Source organism: Haliaeetus albicilla, chromosome Z (assembly GCF_947461875.1).
Source record: "Haliaeetus albicilla chromosome Z, bHalAlb1.1, whole genome shotgun sequence".
Taxonomy (NCBI): Eukaryota; Metazoa; Chordata; class Aves; order Accipitriformes; family Accipitridae; genus Haliaeetus; species Haliaeetus albicilla.
In genome coordinates, this window is record NC_091516.1 from 18,478,346 (window position 1) to 18,497,607 (window position 19,262).

At 38.6% G+C, this 19,262-nt stretch overlaps 1 protein-coding gene across 1 annotated transcript; it reads left to right on the top strand.

Annotated features, from left to right (window-relative positions):
* The first annotated feature begins 363 nt into the window (after positions 1-363).
* Positions 364-15,816, top strand: LOC104312561 (programmed cell death 1 ligand 2). Its single transcript, XM_069775939.1, has 7 exons — positions 364-513; positions 6,676-6,744; positions 8,082-8,444; positions 9,532-9,816; positions 10,373-10,513; positions 11,283-11,324; positions 13,481-15,816. The coding sequence occupies exons 2-7, from the start codon at positions 6,690-6,692 to the stop codon at positions 13,561-13,563; spliced, it is 969 nt and encodes a 322-aa protein (XP_069632040.1). The 5' UTR covers positions 364-513; positions 6,676-6,689; the 3' UTR covers positions 13,564-15,816.
* Positions 15,817-19,262: the final 3,446 nt, after the last annotated feature.

The following is a 19,262-nucleotide window of genomic DNA, read 5'->3' on the forward strand; positions in this document are numbered from 1 at the left end:
TTGTAAAATTAATCTGATGAAAACTAAGAAAATGTAACTTAATAGTTCTATGAATGCAGAACAGTCCTAGTAAATGCAAGTTCAGATGCCAAGGCTGTATACTGCTCTACATGGGTATAAATATAGCAAAAAATTATGGGTGTAATTAAAAGCAGAATTTGAGCATATAAATTTTAGATAGCGTTTTGAATAAACTTGTTTGGATGCACTTGTCTAGCAGTGCAGAGCACTGAACTCAAGTGTATGGTCAGCATGAAACATCAAAATGAAACTGGAACTGCTCACAAATTCCTAAGAAGCTTGGTGGTTTCCTTTTAACACAATTGTTTTATGACAGAAAGCCAGAATAAGATCAGCCTACAAGCTGTGCTATCGGTGCATGTTTTAAACTGATCATGAGAGTTGGATAGTTTCTGCTATCACGCAAATAGGATAGAACTACTTTATTAAAACTTTGAAAATCTTAGCTGGTTTATGAACCTGATTCTTCCAATGACTGCATGAAGATCTGATGTGAGTATAATGCTGCTAAAATGCAAATCGATATTTACGCTATTTCTGACTAATGGATTGCAGATTTTTTTCCTATATTCTTAAGATTTGCTTAAATTACATTTATTTTCAAATTATTTGTGGGGAGTGGACTCTGATTCAGAACCAGAGATTGCATAAGTCCCAGATCCTAAACCACGGGTCCCTATAGCTTCAAACCCTGAGGAATAAAGAGTTTTAGAAGCTGAACCTGTCTTGCAACTCGATCTTCTGTCATGGGCAAAGGCAGAAGAGTGGTGCTAGTGAGCCTCTTCACATTATGCATTGGGATGTTGCTGTTCATAAATCTTTAATTCTGAATTTCAGGGAAGAATTGTATGGAGAAAAAAATCTGTATGAATTTGTATCTATATGTTCCTGCTTACTTTCTTTTAGTTGTTATTAAACCCCTACCTGCAGATGGTAGGCTGTTCTGCAAGTCTGGGGACTTTCACCTTCTGCATTCCCAGGAGGAGCACAGGCTAGGAAGAGGACAATTTCTTGTGCTTCCCTGAAAAGTCTTTCTTTCTGTAGAAGGTGGTGATATCAGAGAAAATTTGCAGTGTATCATGCCAAAGCATTAGCCTGTATTGTTCAGTGCTGCTGCTAAGAGCTGAAAGGTGTGTGTTCTCTAGAATACACAGCTGCATTTTAAATGTAATGACATTTTCTGTAACAAAATTTGAACCCAATCTTATCCAAACATCTATGGAAAAAAAATTTATTCGAGGTTGTGTTAGAATTAATGTATTTGATATTGAACAAAAAAAGTGACAGTGAAAAAGATATAACAGGTGACAGTTAAACAATGCAGAGAAAGTAAAAATTCACAGCAAGGATGAGCAAAGAAGGAAGTGAGAAATTATATCTCTTCACCTGAAAGCTGAAGTGAGATGGAGACCAGACTGAAACAATGCAAATAGGCTGTCACAGGTGATGTGAACATCAGATATAAAGCAATGGACCGAACAGCAGCTTGAATGTATAGTGAGGTGGACAACAAGGGACGGCAATAAGGGTGCAACAGCAGAGAAGGAACAGCAGGTGAGAGGGTGTGTGGGTGAAGTGGGTTGGAGAGAAAGTGGGCAGAAGACTTATGTCCACGGAACATACTGAGACAGGCCTGAGAAACAGACTTTGGACAAATTTTAATATGCACTGCTAGTTTTTTTATGAAATCCTTGAAATGGAAACAAAATGGTGAGATCTAGAACAGATGTAGTTTGTATAAGGATCTAATGCTGCCTTTTTTGTTGTTTATTTTCTGACCTAGGATTTTTAAACCTTTTTTTAAATTTTTTTTTTTTTTTTTTTTTAAACTGGAAGGAAAATCAGTTTAGTCTTTCATGAGGATGCTGAAAAGTTTGTGTCTTTTTGCACATGTGAGAGTATTGGAAGGTAGCTTTTGAAACTGCAAGATGCACAGAAGACAAAGGAGTTTCAGTAACAGAGAAAGACAAAGCAAGCAAACAGCGACTGGGACCCTGCAATCTTTTGCAGTGTACATATATGTATGAGAAAATAGCCTGTTTTCCAAAAAAATGAGCATAAAACTCAGTTTCATGCACAAAGATCTGAATTACCCCCAAACAAACTAGCTTAGGCATGAGAAACAGTACAGTCACATTAGCCTGTTATTGCTCTGATGCTTTCTTTTGGCCAAATGGAGCCAGGTAGCATGCCATGTTAACACAGCTTGTTTGCTTCTGGTATTCAGGTGACTTTGTCTTCCTGGGATATTTCCAGAGGGCACTGGGGTTTTTTTGTGCTTTGTGCAGGCACCACCTTTGCAGTACAAAAATACAAAGGCTGTAGAAGGCGAGGGAATAAGAAAAGAGTGATCTGAGCTGACCTGTGTAATGTTATAGAGTATGTTAGTAGCAAAGCAAAAATGTTGAATGTAGGAATGAACAAATCAATTGCAACATTGCTGTTTCAAGTCTATAACAAAGTCTGTCAGCTCATGATTCCTCACCAGTCTTTCAGATCACTTGCAATACCTGGTTTGCTAAAGTGCACTTGACAGTTGGTGTGGAGGTGGACACAGGCTACCTGGCCAGCCTGGTGATGTTACCGTCCTCCTCCCAGCTCCCAGCTGTGGAGTGCAATGTCCCTGCTTTCTTTCAGGAACTTTGTAAGAGCACCTGTGTTATACCTGCTAAAACTGAGGATGATCACATCCTAAGGGCTGCCAACATGCTAACTTGGTCTGCAGGGAAATGCAATACAAACAAGGGTCTGTCTACAACACCTACTTAACTTTAACAGGACCAAGTACCCTTTCCTTAGTCCTTTAATCCTTTAATCTTTCAGACTGAAGTCTGAGTGATTATTGTGAACTTCTATGTATGTTTGACTTCTGCTTTAAACCTGGAGAAGAGCTGGTGTGCTTGGACGCTTGTTTAGATTTTTCAACAGTTCTGATTATTCTAGTGGAAGATACGCTCTTGGTCTACAAAACTCTCCTTGCTTACTGCTGCTAATTGTCATTATGTAAATGCTAAATGAGTTTACTGTTCTTAATCATCCATTTGCTGGAATACAAATATTTTAATAGCTGAAATGATGTTTCCAGGAAAGGGTTATCAACGTTTTGTTAAGCTATAATATCCCTGAATCAGAGACTGTGCCTCTGGTTGTGTTCGTTTAGTAGATGGCAGAAGAAAGATTCATCTAGCACAGGATCATTTGTTATCCTTGTGTTGGCAGCAATCATAGAATCAAAGAATGGTTTGGGTTGGAAAGAATCTTTAAAGGTTATCTAGTCCAACTCCCCTGCAATGAGCAGGGACACTCATAGCAAGGCTACTAACCCAAGGTGGTGTCAAAGGGTCTTGTACTATGGTCTTATACTAAGATGCTCCTTTTATTTAAGAAAAGAACTATGATCTTTCAGATACACAGATGAAAGGAATAGAATTGAATTCACAGTTCACATTATTCATATGTGGGTTTCAATCTTTATTACTAAGAAGTAGATTGCACAATACTCTGTGATTTCCATGTTCCTTTGCTTACAAAGCTTCTTGCAAACTCTTCATTATTGTCAACACTGTGGGAGTTGTTACTAACTGAGAAATCATTAACAATTCTGACCAGATTGGTGCCAACCTCCCTTGTCAACTCAGTGTTGGTTCACAACCCAAGTGTTCCCCAAAGGTAAGATCCAGTAGCCATAACAATAAACACATGCCAAAGAGATCTATACAAAGCACGGCTACTTAAAAGAAGTATCCCAGCTTTTGCTCAAGAGCTCCATGATTTAAGCGTATAGCAGGGTCTGATGTTCCCCTTTTGCCACCACTTTTACCTCCTGAGATCATCTTTATAATATACAGCTCTGTTAGGACAAGCATCTCTTCACTTCTGTCTGTAGAACTGAATTAAGTCTATATATGGAAAATGGAATAATATGTTGAAACCAATATTGTGGCCTGGAGCATAGAGCTTGTGCAGTTTGAAATGGGAATGCCAAGTCTAAATTTTCTGAGGGAACAAGAAATATCTTTCTCACTCTTTACCAGGAGGATGTTTGGCAACAACTTGAGATTTTATGTGGACTGGTGCATTGCATTGGCAAAAAATGACCTTATTTTTGAAGATGAGTGTTATAATCCTTGTGGATGTGTAAGCTGGGGCCAGGACTAGTGTCATAGACATGATCAACTGAATCAAAAGGAGGAAAACTATACATAGTGCTGTTTTGACCTTTGGGGAATTTTAGCAATTTATTATCATTGCCCTCTGGATATCAGTCAGCATTCACTAAGAAAACTTATCAGAATATGTTCCTTTTGGGCCACAGAAAGTCAAGTGTGGGTTTCAGCTTAGTACTTTCAGTAAAATAAAAAAGCTGTATTAAAAGAGATTATATTCCTCCCTTTCTCCATTCACATTGTCATGCCTTTGTGTTCATTGTTGCCATTCAAATTTTTAGTCTTGGTCCCTACATCCTCACTGGAACTATTACAACTCATAAAAAGCCATGATGGTTTTCAGATGTCTGATGCTATGGTTTTCATCACCTCAACCCTCAAAGGTTTATTCAGCTTCATTTTCATAATTACACAGCACCGTGTGAAAACTTGCCTTTTCTTCTGCAGGTCGGTCTGGGAAATTCATTTACTGACAGGATCTGAATTGCTGTTGAAATGTCATGCGACTTCATGTTCTTAGATGTGGATTTCAATTCCTGACTTTGCTGCCAGAACCACTGAGTGCTGATTTTTATGGTGCAGTGTTCCTTTGTTATATCACTGTGAAGTTGTAACAGACAGATGATGAATATGCTTTAGAAATGACCTTTTGCTTAAAGGAAAAAAAAGACAGTGCTGTGCATGAATGTGTTACGATAGTTGTGTACAAGGACTACTGCAGAGTAGGGGATGGTATGTGTTTTACAAAAGGTAGGGAGAAAATGAGGGCTATTCTGTAACAGCGTGAATGGTCGGTACTGCAAGCTTGGAAGAAATAACATTTCAGACGCTGGTACAGACCTTCCTTATAGAAGTATGTCAGGATGCCTGGCAGAGCAACATGATTAATTTGCATGGGTAGATTGCACTGAGGTTGTGCAACAGGTTGATGTCCACTAGTAAGATCATGGAAATAAAGAAGGATGGCTTCTAGTACACATCCTTGCTGATAGATACTTGATCCTTCTAATACAGATCCTTGCTGATCACCACAAGCATTCCATGACTCTGCTTTCAGTATCACAAATGCAAATGTTTCCCTGTTTGGGTTCTTCTATTTATTTATGATATGTGTACCATAAGTATGTATGGTATGTGTATTTATGGTATGATTTATCACAGATTAAGTAGTGGCAACTCAGTCCTGTGATACACGTAATTAGCTTTCATTCATATGTAGTAAGTCTGCTTACTGTAGTTTGCATATCTACCTTTATTGTAACATAAACATCACCTTTAGCTGTGACATCAAAAGATAATTTCTAGGAAAAGCCCTCTGATCTTGGCTGCTAATTTTGCTAAAGCTTGAGCCTGTCTTTCTGAGGTACTGAGAGCTCAAAGATAGAAGCAGTCAGAGAAATGCGGCACCTGAGAAAATTACAGCCAGAATGTTTCAAGCTGAGCCACAAATGAATGGGGAAGTAAAATTTAAAACCCTCTCCAGTAAGGCTAGCTCTGGGGAAGTCTAAAATTGCTCCTTCTGTTCTTTACTTCCTTATGATTATTTCCCGATCTCCTTCACTAATTTTTCAGATTATACTGTATGCTGGCATGCTTTATTCAAAGTAATTCTTCCTTCTTTTCTATTATTTCATCAGTTTCATTTTAAATGTTGTCCCTGGTTTTTGTTTTTTGCTTTTTAGTTATGTTGATCTGTATACAAAAGTACAAACAATAGTTTGGTTATTACTGGAACAGGAAGATACTCACTCTAAAACTGGACTTTCTCCTTCTGCATTATTTCAGAACAGTTGGTTTACTGTCAGTAATAGAAGGTACTTTGTACATGTCAGGCACTGCCATGTGCAAAGTGAAAGAATTAGCAGCAGTAATTGTTTATACCTAATCCATTCTGAAGCGAACTTTAATTTACCTACTCTGAGATTTCCAGTACCTCACACTGAGTTCCAGGCATCTGCTGGTCTTGAGGTTAAAGAACTTGGACAATAAGTATCCTCAAAAACGTATGCAAAGTAGAGTTGAAACAAAATTGGGGTTAGCGATCCTGTAAACTAGATCAGGTGTCAGTGCAGACAGTTAAAAAAGTCTGCTTGTGCATGTTTATGAAGCTCTCCCACATGTGAGAAGCCAACTGCAATTGATTTTTATTATTCAGGGGTAGAGTTTCAATGTGAAGTTGCTGTAAAAATGCTGTCTCATCAGGCTATTTAAGACTGCCTGCAAGCTACAGATCCTGAAAGCCTTATGGGTGAAGTTGTGGAAATGCTTTATTTCTCTTCATTGCCACAGGTCAGTGGTTTGTATTCCATGTGTGTGCACAGGTGGTTTTAATCAGGATTTTCCTTGTTTCTAGTGGTAGCCTTATGTCTGTTTTTAGTTTTGCTGATATTTAGCTGCGATGGGTTTTGAAGGCTAGCATGGCTCTAATCCACCTCAGCAGGAGAAGGTGGTTGTTGCAAGTTCTGATGCAATACTACTTTTGTTTCAGATCCACCTGAGAAAATGTTGCAGATCCTACCAATGCTGCTGCTGGAAACACAGCTCTCCATGGTTTCAGGTGAGAGCGAAACTGCCTTTCAATTCCACCAGCAGAACCAATGCAGCAAATACCACCACGCCCGCAGTGCGTGGGCTTCAGCACCTCCAGTGCCAGTTGCACCAATAGCCAGTGACGTCTGGAGCCGCTGCTTTGCAACATCTCACAGAAGGCACTGTGTACGAATTGAGCACAGGACAGATGCCTGTCACTTTCCGCAGCCAGGCTTCTTTAAAGCATAGTGTATTGGCAGTTGAGGCGTCCAGCATCATCAGGCACAGCTACAAGAGGGAGGGTGACCAAAGCAACCTAAGCCAATTGTAAAGTAGAGCAACCTCAGTTGCATATAGAGGCAGAGTGAAGTAAAAACACACGTATTACCTGCCCACGCCTGTAGCAGGAGCAGCTTGGCCAAAACCCAGAAGGGAGGGGCTTAGCAATTTCTCATATTATTTTTTCCCTCATCACGGTTGTATTAAAGTGAATAAACAAACATTGCTAAAAGGAATTGAAGCCTTCCCTGTAAGTATTTCACAAACATATGAAATAAAAGGGATGCATAAACAGTTGCCTGAACTTCTCTTTTGAATGTCACTATGAATACTTCCAAGTGCTTCTGAACTAAATCTACCAATATATGGTACATCCAATATAGAAAGTAGTAAGAAGGTATGTTGAATGATGTATCATAAATAACTCTCCTTTATGAATTACACTTCAAAATGGTAAACTTTTCAAAACAGTATGAATTTCAGATTTGGTGAATGGCTAAAAAGATTAGTTTGATATACTTTCTGTAACAACTGCTGCATGTATCTGAAAAGATGCATTGGATCAAATGATACTCACATGGTCCCAGGCTTGTGGAAGATTGTAATTGCTACATAGCAATTCTTCCATGTTACACCTGCTTATCCAATGCAGCTCTGTTTCACAGGGGTTACACTGGATTTTCTCTTTGTGAAGGATGATGAAATTAGATTTACTGTTTCCACAATTAACTGTTGCTTTTACTAGAATCTTAGGACATATATGTCCTAAGCTTCATAGTTTCATAGAAGTGCTCCCTGTGTATTCACTGACTCAGCCTTAAGTTATTTCTAAAATGTAAAAAAAACCCTTGCTTGTTTTGTCCTTGTCTTTCAGACTCCGTAATCTATACAGAATATATATGATTCACTATAAATTACGACTGACATAGTAAAAATGTTAGTGTGAGTAGGAAAAAAAATGTGTAAAACTTTTAGTCAAACCAGTAACTATATGGCTGACTACGTGACACCTTTTCGCACAAATGTAAGGAAAATCAGAGCGTATTTTAATACAAAAAATGAAACTGTTTTCTTTTCCTGCTGTAGCTTTATTTACAGTTGAAGTTCCCCAACAGCTGTACATTGTGGAGTATGGTAGCAATGTGACCATGGAATGCAGATTCCCTGTGAACGGCTCATTAAACCTAGGACTCCTGACTGTTGTTTGGGAGCAAAAAAGGCAGGGCCAGTCGAAATCAAAAGAGGTGTACACGCTCCGCAATGGGAAGGCTTTCTCTCTATCCCAACATCATGATTACATAGGAAGAGCAACACTTCTGCACAGTGAACTGAAATTGGGACGAGCTCTCCTTCAGATCACCAGCGTGAAGATCACAGATGCGGGATCATACCTTTGTCTCATTGACTACCAGGGCGTGGACTACAAGTACATTACTTTGGAAGTAAAAGGTTAGTGGCCGAGTTGAATGTAAGTATACATTCATTGAGATGTCTCTACTAAATTCCTACAGGCTTGTAGAAATTGAGTAATTTGGAGGAATTTGTTGCTAATTCTCTCACCAGGACCCGGTGCTCAGCCTCCAGGTGAACCAAAGCGGTTGCCTTGGTGCTGGCTGGTCTTTGCTTCAACAGCCAGCTGAGCTTCTCCAGGAGCAGCCTGTGCCAGAGAGGGAGAGCAAATGCTCCCCCTCTGCCCGTCATCCCTCTTCCTTCTTCCCACACCCTCTTCTGCAGTGCCCCCACCTCTCATTTGACCCCCTGCCCTGTTGGGCCACCTCTGGCCATTCCCAAAAGTTTCCCAGAGGCGCTTTAATTTACTTAGTAGCCTTGCTGCAAAGACCCAAGTGGCTGGGAATTCTCCAAGTGATGGCAGCTGTCAGAGCAAAGAAGCCTGATTTTTCTGTGTTCATCGAAGCCAAATGGACATTAGTAATAAAGGCATACGTTACTGGATAGCATGATAAATCAGTTCTTTGAAAGGCCTCTGGTGTTTCCCACTAACTGCAGTATGTCTGTGTGATATAAGGCAGCATTCATTTCCAACCTAGGCATTTAAATAACGAGCTTTGTCAAATACAAAAATAGATACAGCCATTTTTAAGACCCACATTGGTTCCTCTGAACTGTCCTTAGAGAAATTCTAAGTTCATTTTGTTCTAATATGATGATATCACACTTGTTTATAAGCTGTGATAAAACAAACATTAAAACCAACATATTTCTTGAAGCAGCATATTCAAAAAGTGAAAATAGAGTCCCATGAGACTTCACTTGTTTCCTCTGTATTGATAGATTATAAATTCAGCGTCAACTGCTGCCTTGTATAAAGTAGCGGAGTAAGTTCTGTCAGTGTAGGCATGAGAAGATTGAGAAATGAATATTGAATTGTTCGACAAAACACTTTTCATTATTTCAAATAAGTGTACCTCAGGTACAGCCATAGACAAAATATGGCATTAAAGAGAAGAAGGGAAGGTGAAGTGGGAAGATTACTATTGTTGCATAAACTAATTTCACTCAACTTCTTCTTATGCAGCATCTTACAAAAGAATAAACACACAAGTAATGAGAAAACCAGGTGAAGACAAGTTTGTTTTTATGTGCCAGTCAGAAGGCTTTCCTTTGGCAGAGGTTTTCTGGCAAAATGAGAAGAACTTCAATCTCAGTGGATCTGCAAATACTACCTATACGCTGACCACAGATGGTCTTTACAATGTCACCAGCATCCTGACGTTCAAACCAAGTATGAGTGAGAACTACAGCTGCGTGTTCTGGAATAAAGAACTGAATGGAGAAACTTCAGCTCACATTTCCATTTTAGGTTTGTATCACCTTGGACTTGCACAAGACAGAGAGTATTTCTACACACATCATGTCCTATGATCCATCACTGGAATTTGGTTCTAGAAAACAGTGTAATATTGGTGCTCTGGAAAAGAAACAAGTCAGCATTATTTATGACTTTGAAGCCTCAGCTAGCTTGCAGTCCAACAAACCAGTCTGCCATTTTTCTGTATATTTTAGTTTCAGGATAGCTCCCATTATTTGGCTGCCAGTACAGAGGAAATTCTTTAATCTGCAGGGGTGTCTTCCCTGATCTGGACTTCTAATTAATTGTTCTTCAGATGGGATACAGATAAATTGCAGTAGTGCTTACTCAAATGCCATACAAATGAGAGATTTGACTCATTTTTTGTAAAGCTTCTTATAGTAATATTGCAGAATATTCATAAAATAAGTGTAAAACACTGTGCCGATACATTTTAAGAATCTTTTGTTCAGTCAGAGCAAGACTTTGGAGAATCAGAACTGATAACGTCATAAATGATGCCTGTTTTGTAAGTTATAAATTTACTTTCTTTTCATGTTTTTGACAGCTTTAATGAGTACACAGTATAGTGGACAAAAATCCCCGATCTTATTTATTGTCCCCACATGTGTGATGGTAGCTGTCCTTCCCTCTGCACTAATAATCTTTAAAAAGAGAAAATCACTCAAGAATGGGCAACCCAGAAGAGGTACATTTTACTTCAGATAGTGTATCTTTTCACTTATTCTTTATTTCTTCTGTGAGTGAGCTTTTGGAAATTTTAGTGACTCTAAGCATGCTTGTGTGACTTTGGTCACATTTTATTTCTAGATGAGCTCTGTTCTAAAATGAAATCTTGGATTTCATTTTGAGTTGGGTTTTATTTTTGAGTTGGGTTTTATTTTCCTCACCTTGTTACTTACATGAGACCAGGTATAGGGGAAGATACATTTATTTATCTGACCAGCTGCTATTCTGTAAAGAACACAAACAATCTTTGGCTTGGGTAAGGAGGGATGTAAAAACATAGTTTGAATAGTGTTTTTCTTCATGGCTAAAGACAGTGTAGCTATGGCTTATGACACAGAATTTTTATTTTTGATCTCTATTAAGGCTCTATAACTAACATGGTATGCTGTACTGGACTATTACAAATAGTGTTTCTTTCCTTGTTTGTAAGTGCAACAGTGGAAAAGTAATAAAGCAAACAGGCTATTATTCTTGTCTTTTCTTGCCTATGAATAGACTCCAGTAAACTCAGACAAATGTATTTATTTTCATGAAATTAAAGTCTTGCTATTAAGGACTTCAGAATTTTGTTCAAAATTTGTAAAAGAAAAGTGTAGAGAAGTTTATTAATTTGATATGAGTTAATAATAAACTTAAAGCTCAGTTTAATCTAAAAGTTTGTTGAATTGTATTGCTTCTTTCAAATCTAGAAATGCTTAAGCTAAATTTGTATATATTTACTTTAACAGAGAGGAAAAGAAAACTGAACCCTAACCTGAAAGATGAGAACAGTAAGTCATAGGGTTTTCTATATTTATGCTTACAGCTTTTTCTTGCTTACAGCTAAAGTCTTTATAAATCTGTAGATGGCAACTATAATAATGTTACATCAAAATAGATGCTAGTTTTGAATTTAAATTCAACTTTTCTTCAATTTTCTAAAAATGCAGTATCTAACATTATGACTTTCTCACAGGCGATGTAAAAATTTATAAATGTTTGTTCCCTTTTACTGAGATACAGATAGCTTGCATATATAGCTTGGTATACATCTCTGCATACTAACTAGCAGCCTCAACTGAGTAGGATACACACAGAAAGCTGGTTGTTCTGGAAGGCATCAAGATTTTTGTGGCAATAGTCTGCTCAGGCCACAGGTTTTAACAACAAATACAATAATACCTCATTTATCTGGAATATTAGATCGTCCACTGAGCCACTGCTCATCTTATGAGTATGTGACTTTTCTAGACATCCTGGAATTTTCACATTGCAGAGGGAAGGTAATGCCTAAAAAAGTATCAGGATGCATATAACTGTCCTGTACTAAAACTGAACTGAAAAAAAGAAATCATCATAGAAAACTATGAAGAAATATGATGAGAAAGCTCTTGAAACACCTACTTATATAAATCAGTTTTGTCACCTATAAATAAAAGTCAGATAGGTTAATGTATTGTCAGGAGAGAGGCTGTGGCCAGTGTTAGGTACCATGGTATTGGGTTCAGCTGTATTTCCTTGGTGTCCAAGCAGACCCTAACACAGCCTATTGAGGCTAGCCCCGAGGCTGCCTAATGTGCTCCAGGAATATGAATGATTCTCACCCAAGGAGCAAAACTGAAGCAAAACTGTGATGCAGTTGACCAAGTGGCCTGAAGAAACAATACGTAGCAGTTTCTGGATGCATAGGCAGCTTTGGGCTTTCCCAAGGACAAGATTTACTTGAGAAGCCACCCATATTTCTCACTGCTAAAAAATGATCTATCAGGAAGTCACCAGCTTAAAAAAACTTTCGTAGGTGAAATGAAAACTAGGGATTGGACAGATAGGGCATGAATTCACTGATTCCCATGCCACCTTAGACTGTAGTGCTTGCATCTTACCCATAGCTGTCCAATTCATTGCTATCGGTAGATATTACAGTCAAAATGACACTTTCAGAAAAACACTTTCACCTTCAGAAATCAGCACTTGCTGTAGTCAAAGGCCCCTTCTTATTTTTCACGTGATAGTGTGAAACTTCAGTGGAATTATGCCATGTGCAAATGAACAGAAGCCCAAGGTAAGCAGCAATCTGGAGGACAGCGTTGGTGCATGCCTGGACACAATTCCAGTGCAAGTTGTCTGAGTGCAGCGTGGCTTCCCATGGCTTGGTGTATTACTGCTGTAGATTTTTTTCACTTTGTAGGCCCTAGCCTTGTCTGTGCACTTACTGAAATGAAGAAATTAAAGGAGAGGTAGCTGCTTTTTGTGGTTTTCTTTTACTTCTTCATTTTAATGACTGAAAATCTTTGTGCAGCGTGCAGTAAGTCATATGACAAACATTTATATTTCTGCGCATCATATATTTTTAAGCAACACTGGAAAGAACCTTTTTTCCATGATGAGTAGGTAGTTGAAGCATGAAAGCCACAGATAACTTTACCAGAGATCCTTGGAAATGACCCATACGGCCCTGGTTACAGGAACAAGGATTGTTCATGTTATCATGTTAACTTACAGCTCAAGCTGTATCAGCACTGAAGATGTAGGACATTTGACCTCATTGCTGAAGTCCCAGTTCTGCAAACTTTTATTCAGATGCACAGATTTTACTGACAAGCATTCCTGTGGATGCTATCTAACCAGATTTCAGTTCTGTTATTTCATTTATGTGGCTGATAGTCAGTGATAGCTTTGATGTAATAGAAAATTCAGAATTTGGACCACAGATGAGAGAGAGAGAGAGAGAGAACTCTTCCCTCTGAAAAAAATTGCAACAGGATGTCTCTGTAATTAACGGCAGCTTTAAGGAGCCATTGTAACTTCAGCATGGCCCAGAAAAGCTTTCATACAATGAAGATAGGGCTTTCACTCTTTTACCACTCAGTTGTTAAAATCAGGGTATTTATTTGCTTAAATTATTGCAGATTTTTAAAATAATACTATTCAATTTTCTTTCTTTAAGGAGATGATTTTAACTCTCAAACTGAGGCTTTATACTTGTCGACTGTCACAGCTTCAAGAGACAGTGGGAGTGTGGGTCTGTGAAAAGTATTCATCTCCCATGCCATAATTTGCACATTTTGTATGTGTTTTTGGGGACTTCAAAGAAAAGTTGCAGCACTTTAGCTTTGGGATGAACAGTGAACTCATGGGGATTTATTGGCACTGCAGCAATGGAAAGCTATGCCTCTTCAGAAACCATATCTTGAAGTTACTGAGAATTATGCTGTCATGAAATGTGGTTTACCATTGTGAAGAGGTTATCTGAGTGCCTTTGATACACTTTACTTCTGGACTTACTCAAGAAATTTTTGTTTAAGAATGCCTTTATTAACTGTTCCAGTCTCAGGAATGGTGCTTGGATTCAAACATCTTGTGGGAATTTGAATGAAAGCTGCATACGCTATCTTATGTCTAAACAGTCATCTTTCAGGTGGAGACATCATTACATGCCTGTATCTCATTTCCAAGCTTTCCAACACATTAAACTGGAAATTACCATGAGTACCCACCAGCATGGCAATATATGGAAGATATTTCATATAACAAAATCAATAAGAGGTTGAAGTTAAATCAAAGGACAAGACAAAAACAAAACCCCAACACCAACAGTAAATCAACATTATATCACAGAAGAGAATTTTTATGCACAGTCTATGTAAAACTGCATAAGTAAGTCAGGTAAAAAAAAAATGACCTGTGATGCTATACTGGGTGACATTAAGAACTTTTACATTTAAACTGATTACTCAACAGAATTTTCTTTAGGAGGAATTTGGAAGCAAAAGTGAAAATGAAGCTCAGCCAGATTTCTTCACTGATTATTTTTAAACTGTAACTTTGACTTTTCTCAAAGGAAAAAAAATGAGTCTTTTCCATGCCAGGCACTTATCTGTTTTACTTTCTGTTACTGGAATGCCTAAAAATGCCTCATTCAACTCTGAATACAGTTTGTGCTTGGTGTAGCTTCTACCATGCCAGTTTTGAAAAAAACACCCAGCAGTAAACAGCTTTGCATCTTAGTCATCAGATAGTGAAGCAAGGGCACTGGATAGGATTTGTCATATTATTTTCAAAGAGCATTGGCTCTGGTGAGCTGTGTTTTCTCCTAAGATACACATAAACAAGATTGAAGAAAAGTGTTCACATGGAAACTACTTTTATCATTACTGTGCTCTTGAAAGAGTGCTATCTGTTTCACAAAAATAATTGCATCAGTAATGTTAAGGTTTTCTTCATAGCACTTGCTCTGGATTTAGATGGGAGCTGCTTCTCCAGTGTCACTTTGCAGCTATTTGCACCAGCACGAAGTGGACCTACAGTGCTGCTATGAGATCGGAAAGACAGCATTCACACCCTCTTCTGTTTCACCAGGACAGCTGATTTTAAATAGCAGGGCTGCTGTTGATTTTACCTGTGGAAGAGAAAAATGAATCTCTCTCTGTTATCACCTCTACTTTAATACCTAAGTATTGTACCTTTAAATACTCATTTGTAGCCATTGGATTCAGCTGAGACAAATCTGCACTAGGCTTGCTATGTCCTTGCTGACATGGCAGATCAAGTAGATGTCAGAGAATCAGAGGCAGCTTCTTGAAGCATTGCTTAGCTTCAGATGCAATAGCAGCTTGGGGATTGACCTGGCTTGCACCATCTAGCAATAGTTTAGGGTCAGTGCATAAGGTCATGCAATTTCTCCCCATACCAGATTTGTACTCCACTGGGAACTATGAGTCCCTTATGTCAGCCACGGTGAAAAATCTAACCTGCTGTGTTCCTGAAAGGACTTCATTTTGCATTTTTCTGTTTCTTTCTTCCTCATAATCATAAAATGGAAGTAATTCAAACTGATTTTATGTGGATGAACACAAATAGTACATCGCAGCCTTTGAAATTAGATTATGGTGATTATCATTGTTCCTTACTGAAATGAAAGTCATCCTGACATTATCTTATGCTGCTGAGTAAATGTTGCCTTGGTGTGGGCAGGAAAGAACACATGTGGGCAGCATTTCCCGCTCATTTTACAGGCATAGCAAACACTGCGCTGCTTTCCCTCTTAATGGGCTGTACACTGAAAAACTTCACCTGGCATCCCCAGGCAGAGGCAGCTCAGCTTGCACAACAATCCTATGCCCTATCCACTCCCTTTTATATGAAGGGGGCAATAGTCCTATTTACTGTCATAACCGTAAGAATACCCAGAAATGTATCTTGGTTTACAAGTTTCTATTTTTATCAACTCTCACTGGATACTTATAACCTGCAATCAAAATAAATCAGGATGATTGTCACATCTTAGTGTGTGAAAGTTAGCTTGTCAGCAGCTTGGCCAGTCTATATGTGTCTATGAATTCATGCGTGAGTTGTTTTTTACTGCAAACCACTGAGCATATGATACGTGTGTGATACAATGAGTCTCTGTTCTTTCTGCTTCATCTACTGTTTTACACGCTGTTATCTTGGAACAGCTGAAGTAAGAGTTTTCAGATACAGATAAACTGCCTGAAAAATGTTTGAAGAGTTTGGGTTTGGGTTTTGGGGTTTTTTTTTTAATAATTTTGGAGTTTACAGTGAGTCAATATTATTAGACCAAGAAATATTCAATATTTTTAGATGTAATATAAAGATAAGTTTGTAGGGATTGACTTTAAAACTTACTGACACTCTCAACTGGCATTTTAGAGTGGCATAGTGGATACATTGCATAGGAAGCTTCCATTATCTTTTCTGATATGTACCTCCTCTATTCAGCTCCATATGTTTGTCCAAACTAGGAGCAATAGCATGTTAATGTACTGTATAAAGGTATGGGATTCAGTTAAAGTTGGAATGTTTGTATGAACAGATGTGCAAAGAATCTGCTCACTGATTTATAGTCATCAAAAACATAGTTCACTGAATTTTAATGATGACCATTTTTCACAGGCATGTGTAAAAAAAATAGGTTTAAGTATTTAATTCTTCTTGTCTGGCTAAGGAACACTACTTTTGTAATCCTCTGTCCTGCTTTACTGTGAGTGAGATATTTGCCATTTTAGTACAGGAGCAATTGGCAAGTTGGGTGACGAGTCTTCCTGCTCATTCCTCACCTCTGCTATTTACCATAGATTTTAAGGGCTTGCAGTAGGTTTATCTGGGCTTTTCTACCACAGCAACATTTTTAGTATCTGTGAGTTGCAGTTTGCTCTGTGATTAGGAGCACAGAGGAGAGGAAGATTACCTCTGTTTTGTACCATATTCACTTTCATACTGGCAACAGCCTAAACCCACTCAATTACTTAATTTCCACTAGCGCAGACGTGGTGGAAAGCAACAGTTAATATCAAGAATGTTAGTATCTTTGGAAAAAGACTGAATTGGAAGAGGAATTTCTAATGGCCAGTTACAAGACTTATGTCTGCATACCAGAAAACTACCAGCTGATTCTGACCATGTCTAACTGCGAGCAGTTGGAAATGCCTTTTAGAGTTTTGGATTGCCAATGAACAAAATCCTATGCCTTTCTTAAGAAATGGTGCAGTCATCTTTTCTTACAGAATTTCTTCCTTCACCTGACAGAAACATGCTGCTTGCCACCAAAACCAATACATTCCTACTTCACAAAATAGCAAAGGAGAAAAGTTTTACAAACCATCTCTATAGTGTAAAGAATCACCATTACTGGAACAGATCTAGCTTCAAAGTAGGCTTTTCTTTCTGTGGGGGTGAGGGTCAACTAAGTGACCCCCAGAAGTCCCTTCTAACCAAAAGTAACCTTTGATTGTAAATTTGTTGTTCAAATTAGCTTCTGTATCCTTTGTAATTATCTGACTTTTCTTATACTCTGATGAAAGCATGGCCTGAAAGTATAGCCCCAGAACAATGACTGCCATCTGGTTTGACAAGACATCCTGGTTTTCCTCAGCATGTTGTCAATTGTACCCTGAAATGCTGTTTTGTAGCCAGTACACTGTAGTATTTCACTCAACTTCAATATGCAGCCATATGGTAAATAGTAGCTGACACAGGTTAAGTGCACCATGCGAACATTGTTAAAAGCTGACTTGAAAAAAAACATTAATTGAGTTCAGCTCTATTTACTTTTGGGTTTTGTGTTTACTGCCCTTTTTCTGCAGCTGAGGTTTGTTTACTCACAACCCTCTTTCCTTAATGGGCTTTTCCAAGTGAGAAGTAGAATCTCTTTCATGCAAAGTCTCGGTTAGAAACTACTTGACATAAGGAAATAAAACAAACCATAGTCAGTAGAAATTTGAAGAGTAGGTATAAGTGCATTCCTTACATACATGTGTTTTTCAAGCAGTGGGGCAAGATGATTACATGACTTTCAGCTGGCGAAGACAGGGCTTTCTGCGGTTGGGTGGGCAGTCTATCGAGTCAGAAATGGAGTCCTAATTGCAATGGAAATGTTGCTAGCAAGAAGGTTGCTGTGCTACTGGATGACTGCATTTGTGTATGGAATCCACTTTTTTTTCAGGTAAGATGATGAACATACTCTCCCCAGATCTAAAATAGACAACTGTCAGTCTTAACAATGCTCCAGCTCAGCAACAGCTATACCAAAATGCTAAGTTGACAAACAGTGAAATAACTCTTTCCACCTTGTATTTATGGAGTAGTAAAGTAAAACCTGGCAGAACAAAGAAGCCAGATATCAGTGAAGAGACATATAAACCTGAGGATGTCGCTGAGAAAGGAGAAGCTTTTGGTGGGAAAAGGGAACAGGTGGTCAACAACATTTGTTTCAAAAGGGACCCAGAATTTTTGTGAGAATAGTAAAGTCAGATGAAGCACTGTGTGCTCAAAGAATTTCCTAGTTCGTATAAGAAGCCATGAACTGCTGAGGGATCCTTTGCTACATCCCCAAAATATTGCAACCCTAGTCCAGGGAGCTGTCTCAGACTGGTGAGAAAACTGAGGCAGCAAGACAGCTGTAAGTTTATTAAGCAAAAGCAACATATTTAGACCTCCACGCAAACAAAGACTTTGATTTTCTGTATGTTCGTCATGCATAGACCTCATGCTCCTAAACAGTTGTGAAGTAAAATGTAAACCACAAACTGTAGACCTTGCTGATATATTGGGGAAGATGTCAGAGATAGAGCCTGCTTCTGGACTAGTTAAATGCTCAAAGCCAGGAGCAGAATCTGATTCAGCAAACTTGGAGAATCTGGTGAATTCCCATCTGAGAAGCTTATTTACATGAGAGTCTGAATTTCACTGAGCTGGATGAAGATTACTATATGCTGTGAATTGGAATGACTTCTGCTTTCCCATACATTTTGCTGTTGACATAGATTTAACAGTTTAACTTCAGAAGAGACTACTGGATCAGTTGTTTTACTTGCCCCTATGTAACAGTTTATGAAGGATTGTTCAGGTTCTTTACAACAAACCTCAAACTTCACCTCTACAAGGCTGTTCAGTTTTCCAACACTGAAAATGTGTATGACACTTGCTGCAAAAGAACAGAAGATCAGAGTCCCAGTTGCCTCCACTGGGAGGAAGCTGGTTGAGTCAGGTATTCCCAGGATTTCCACAATGCTGAGTTGTACAATTGTGCCCCCCATTGGAGAGACGAAGGTGGAAAAAGCACAAGAGTGTGAAAAATTTTCTTGCATCAGTCAAGACAGTCTTGAATAAGACATACTCTGGAAGCCATTTCAGGGTACGAGCCGACTCTGCTCAGTTAGTCATTGCTCACCTTACCCAATCTCTGATACTTCAGACAAGGTTGCCGTTAT

Coding starts and splice junctions, on each gene's coding strand:
- LOC104312561 (XM_069775939.1), top strand. CDS start 6,690: ATGTTGCAGATCCTACCAATGCTGCTGCTGGAAACACAGCTCTCCATG. Junction 8,445..9,531: donor CATTACTTTGGAAGTAAAAG/GTTAGTGGCCGA, acceptor CTTCTTATGCAG/CATCTTACAAAAGAATAAAC. Junction 10,514..11,282: donor GAATGGGCAACCCAGAAGAG/GTACATTTTACT, acceptor TTACTTTAACAG/AGAGGAAAAGAAAACTGAAC.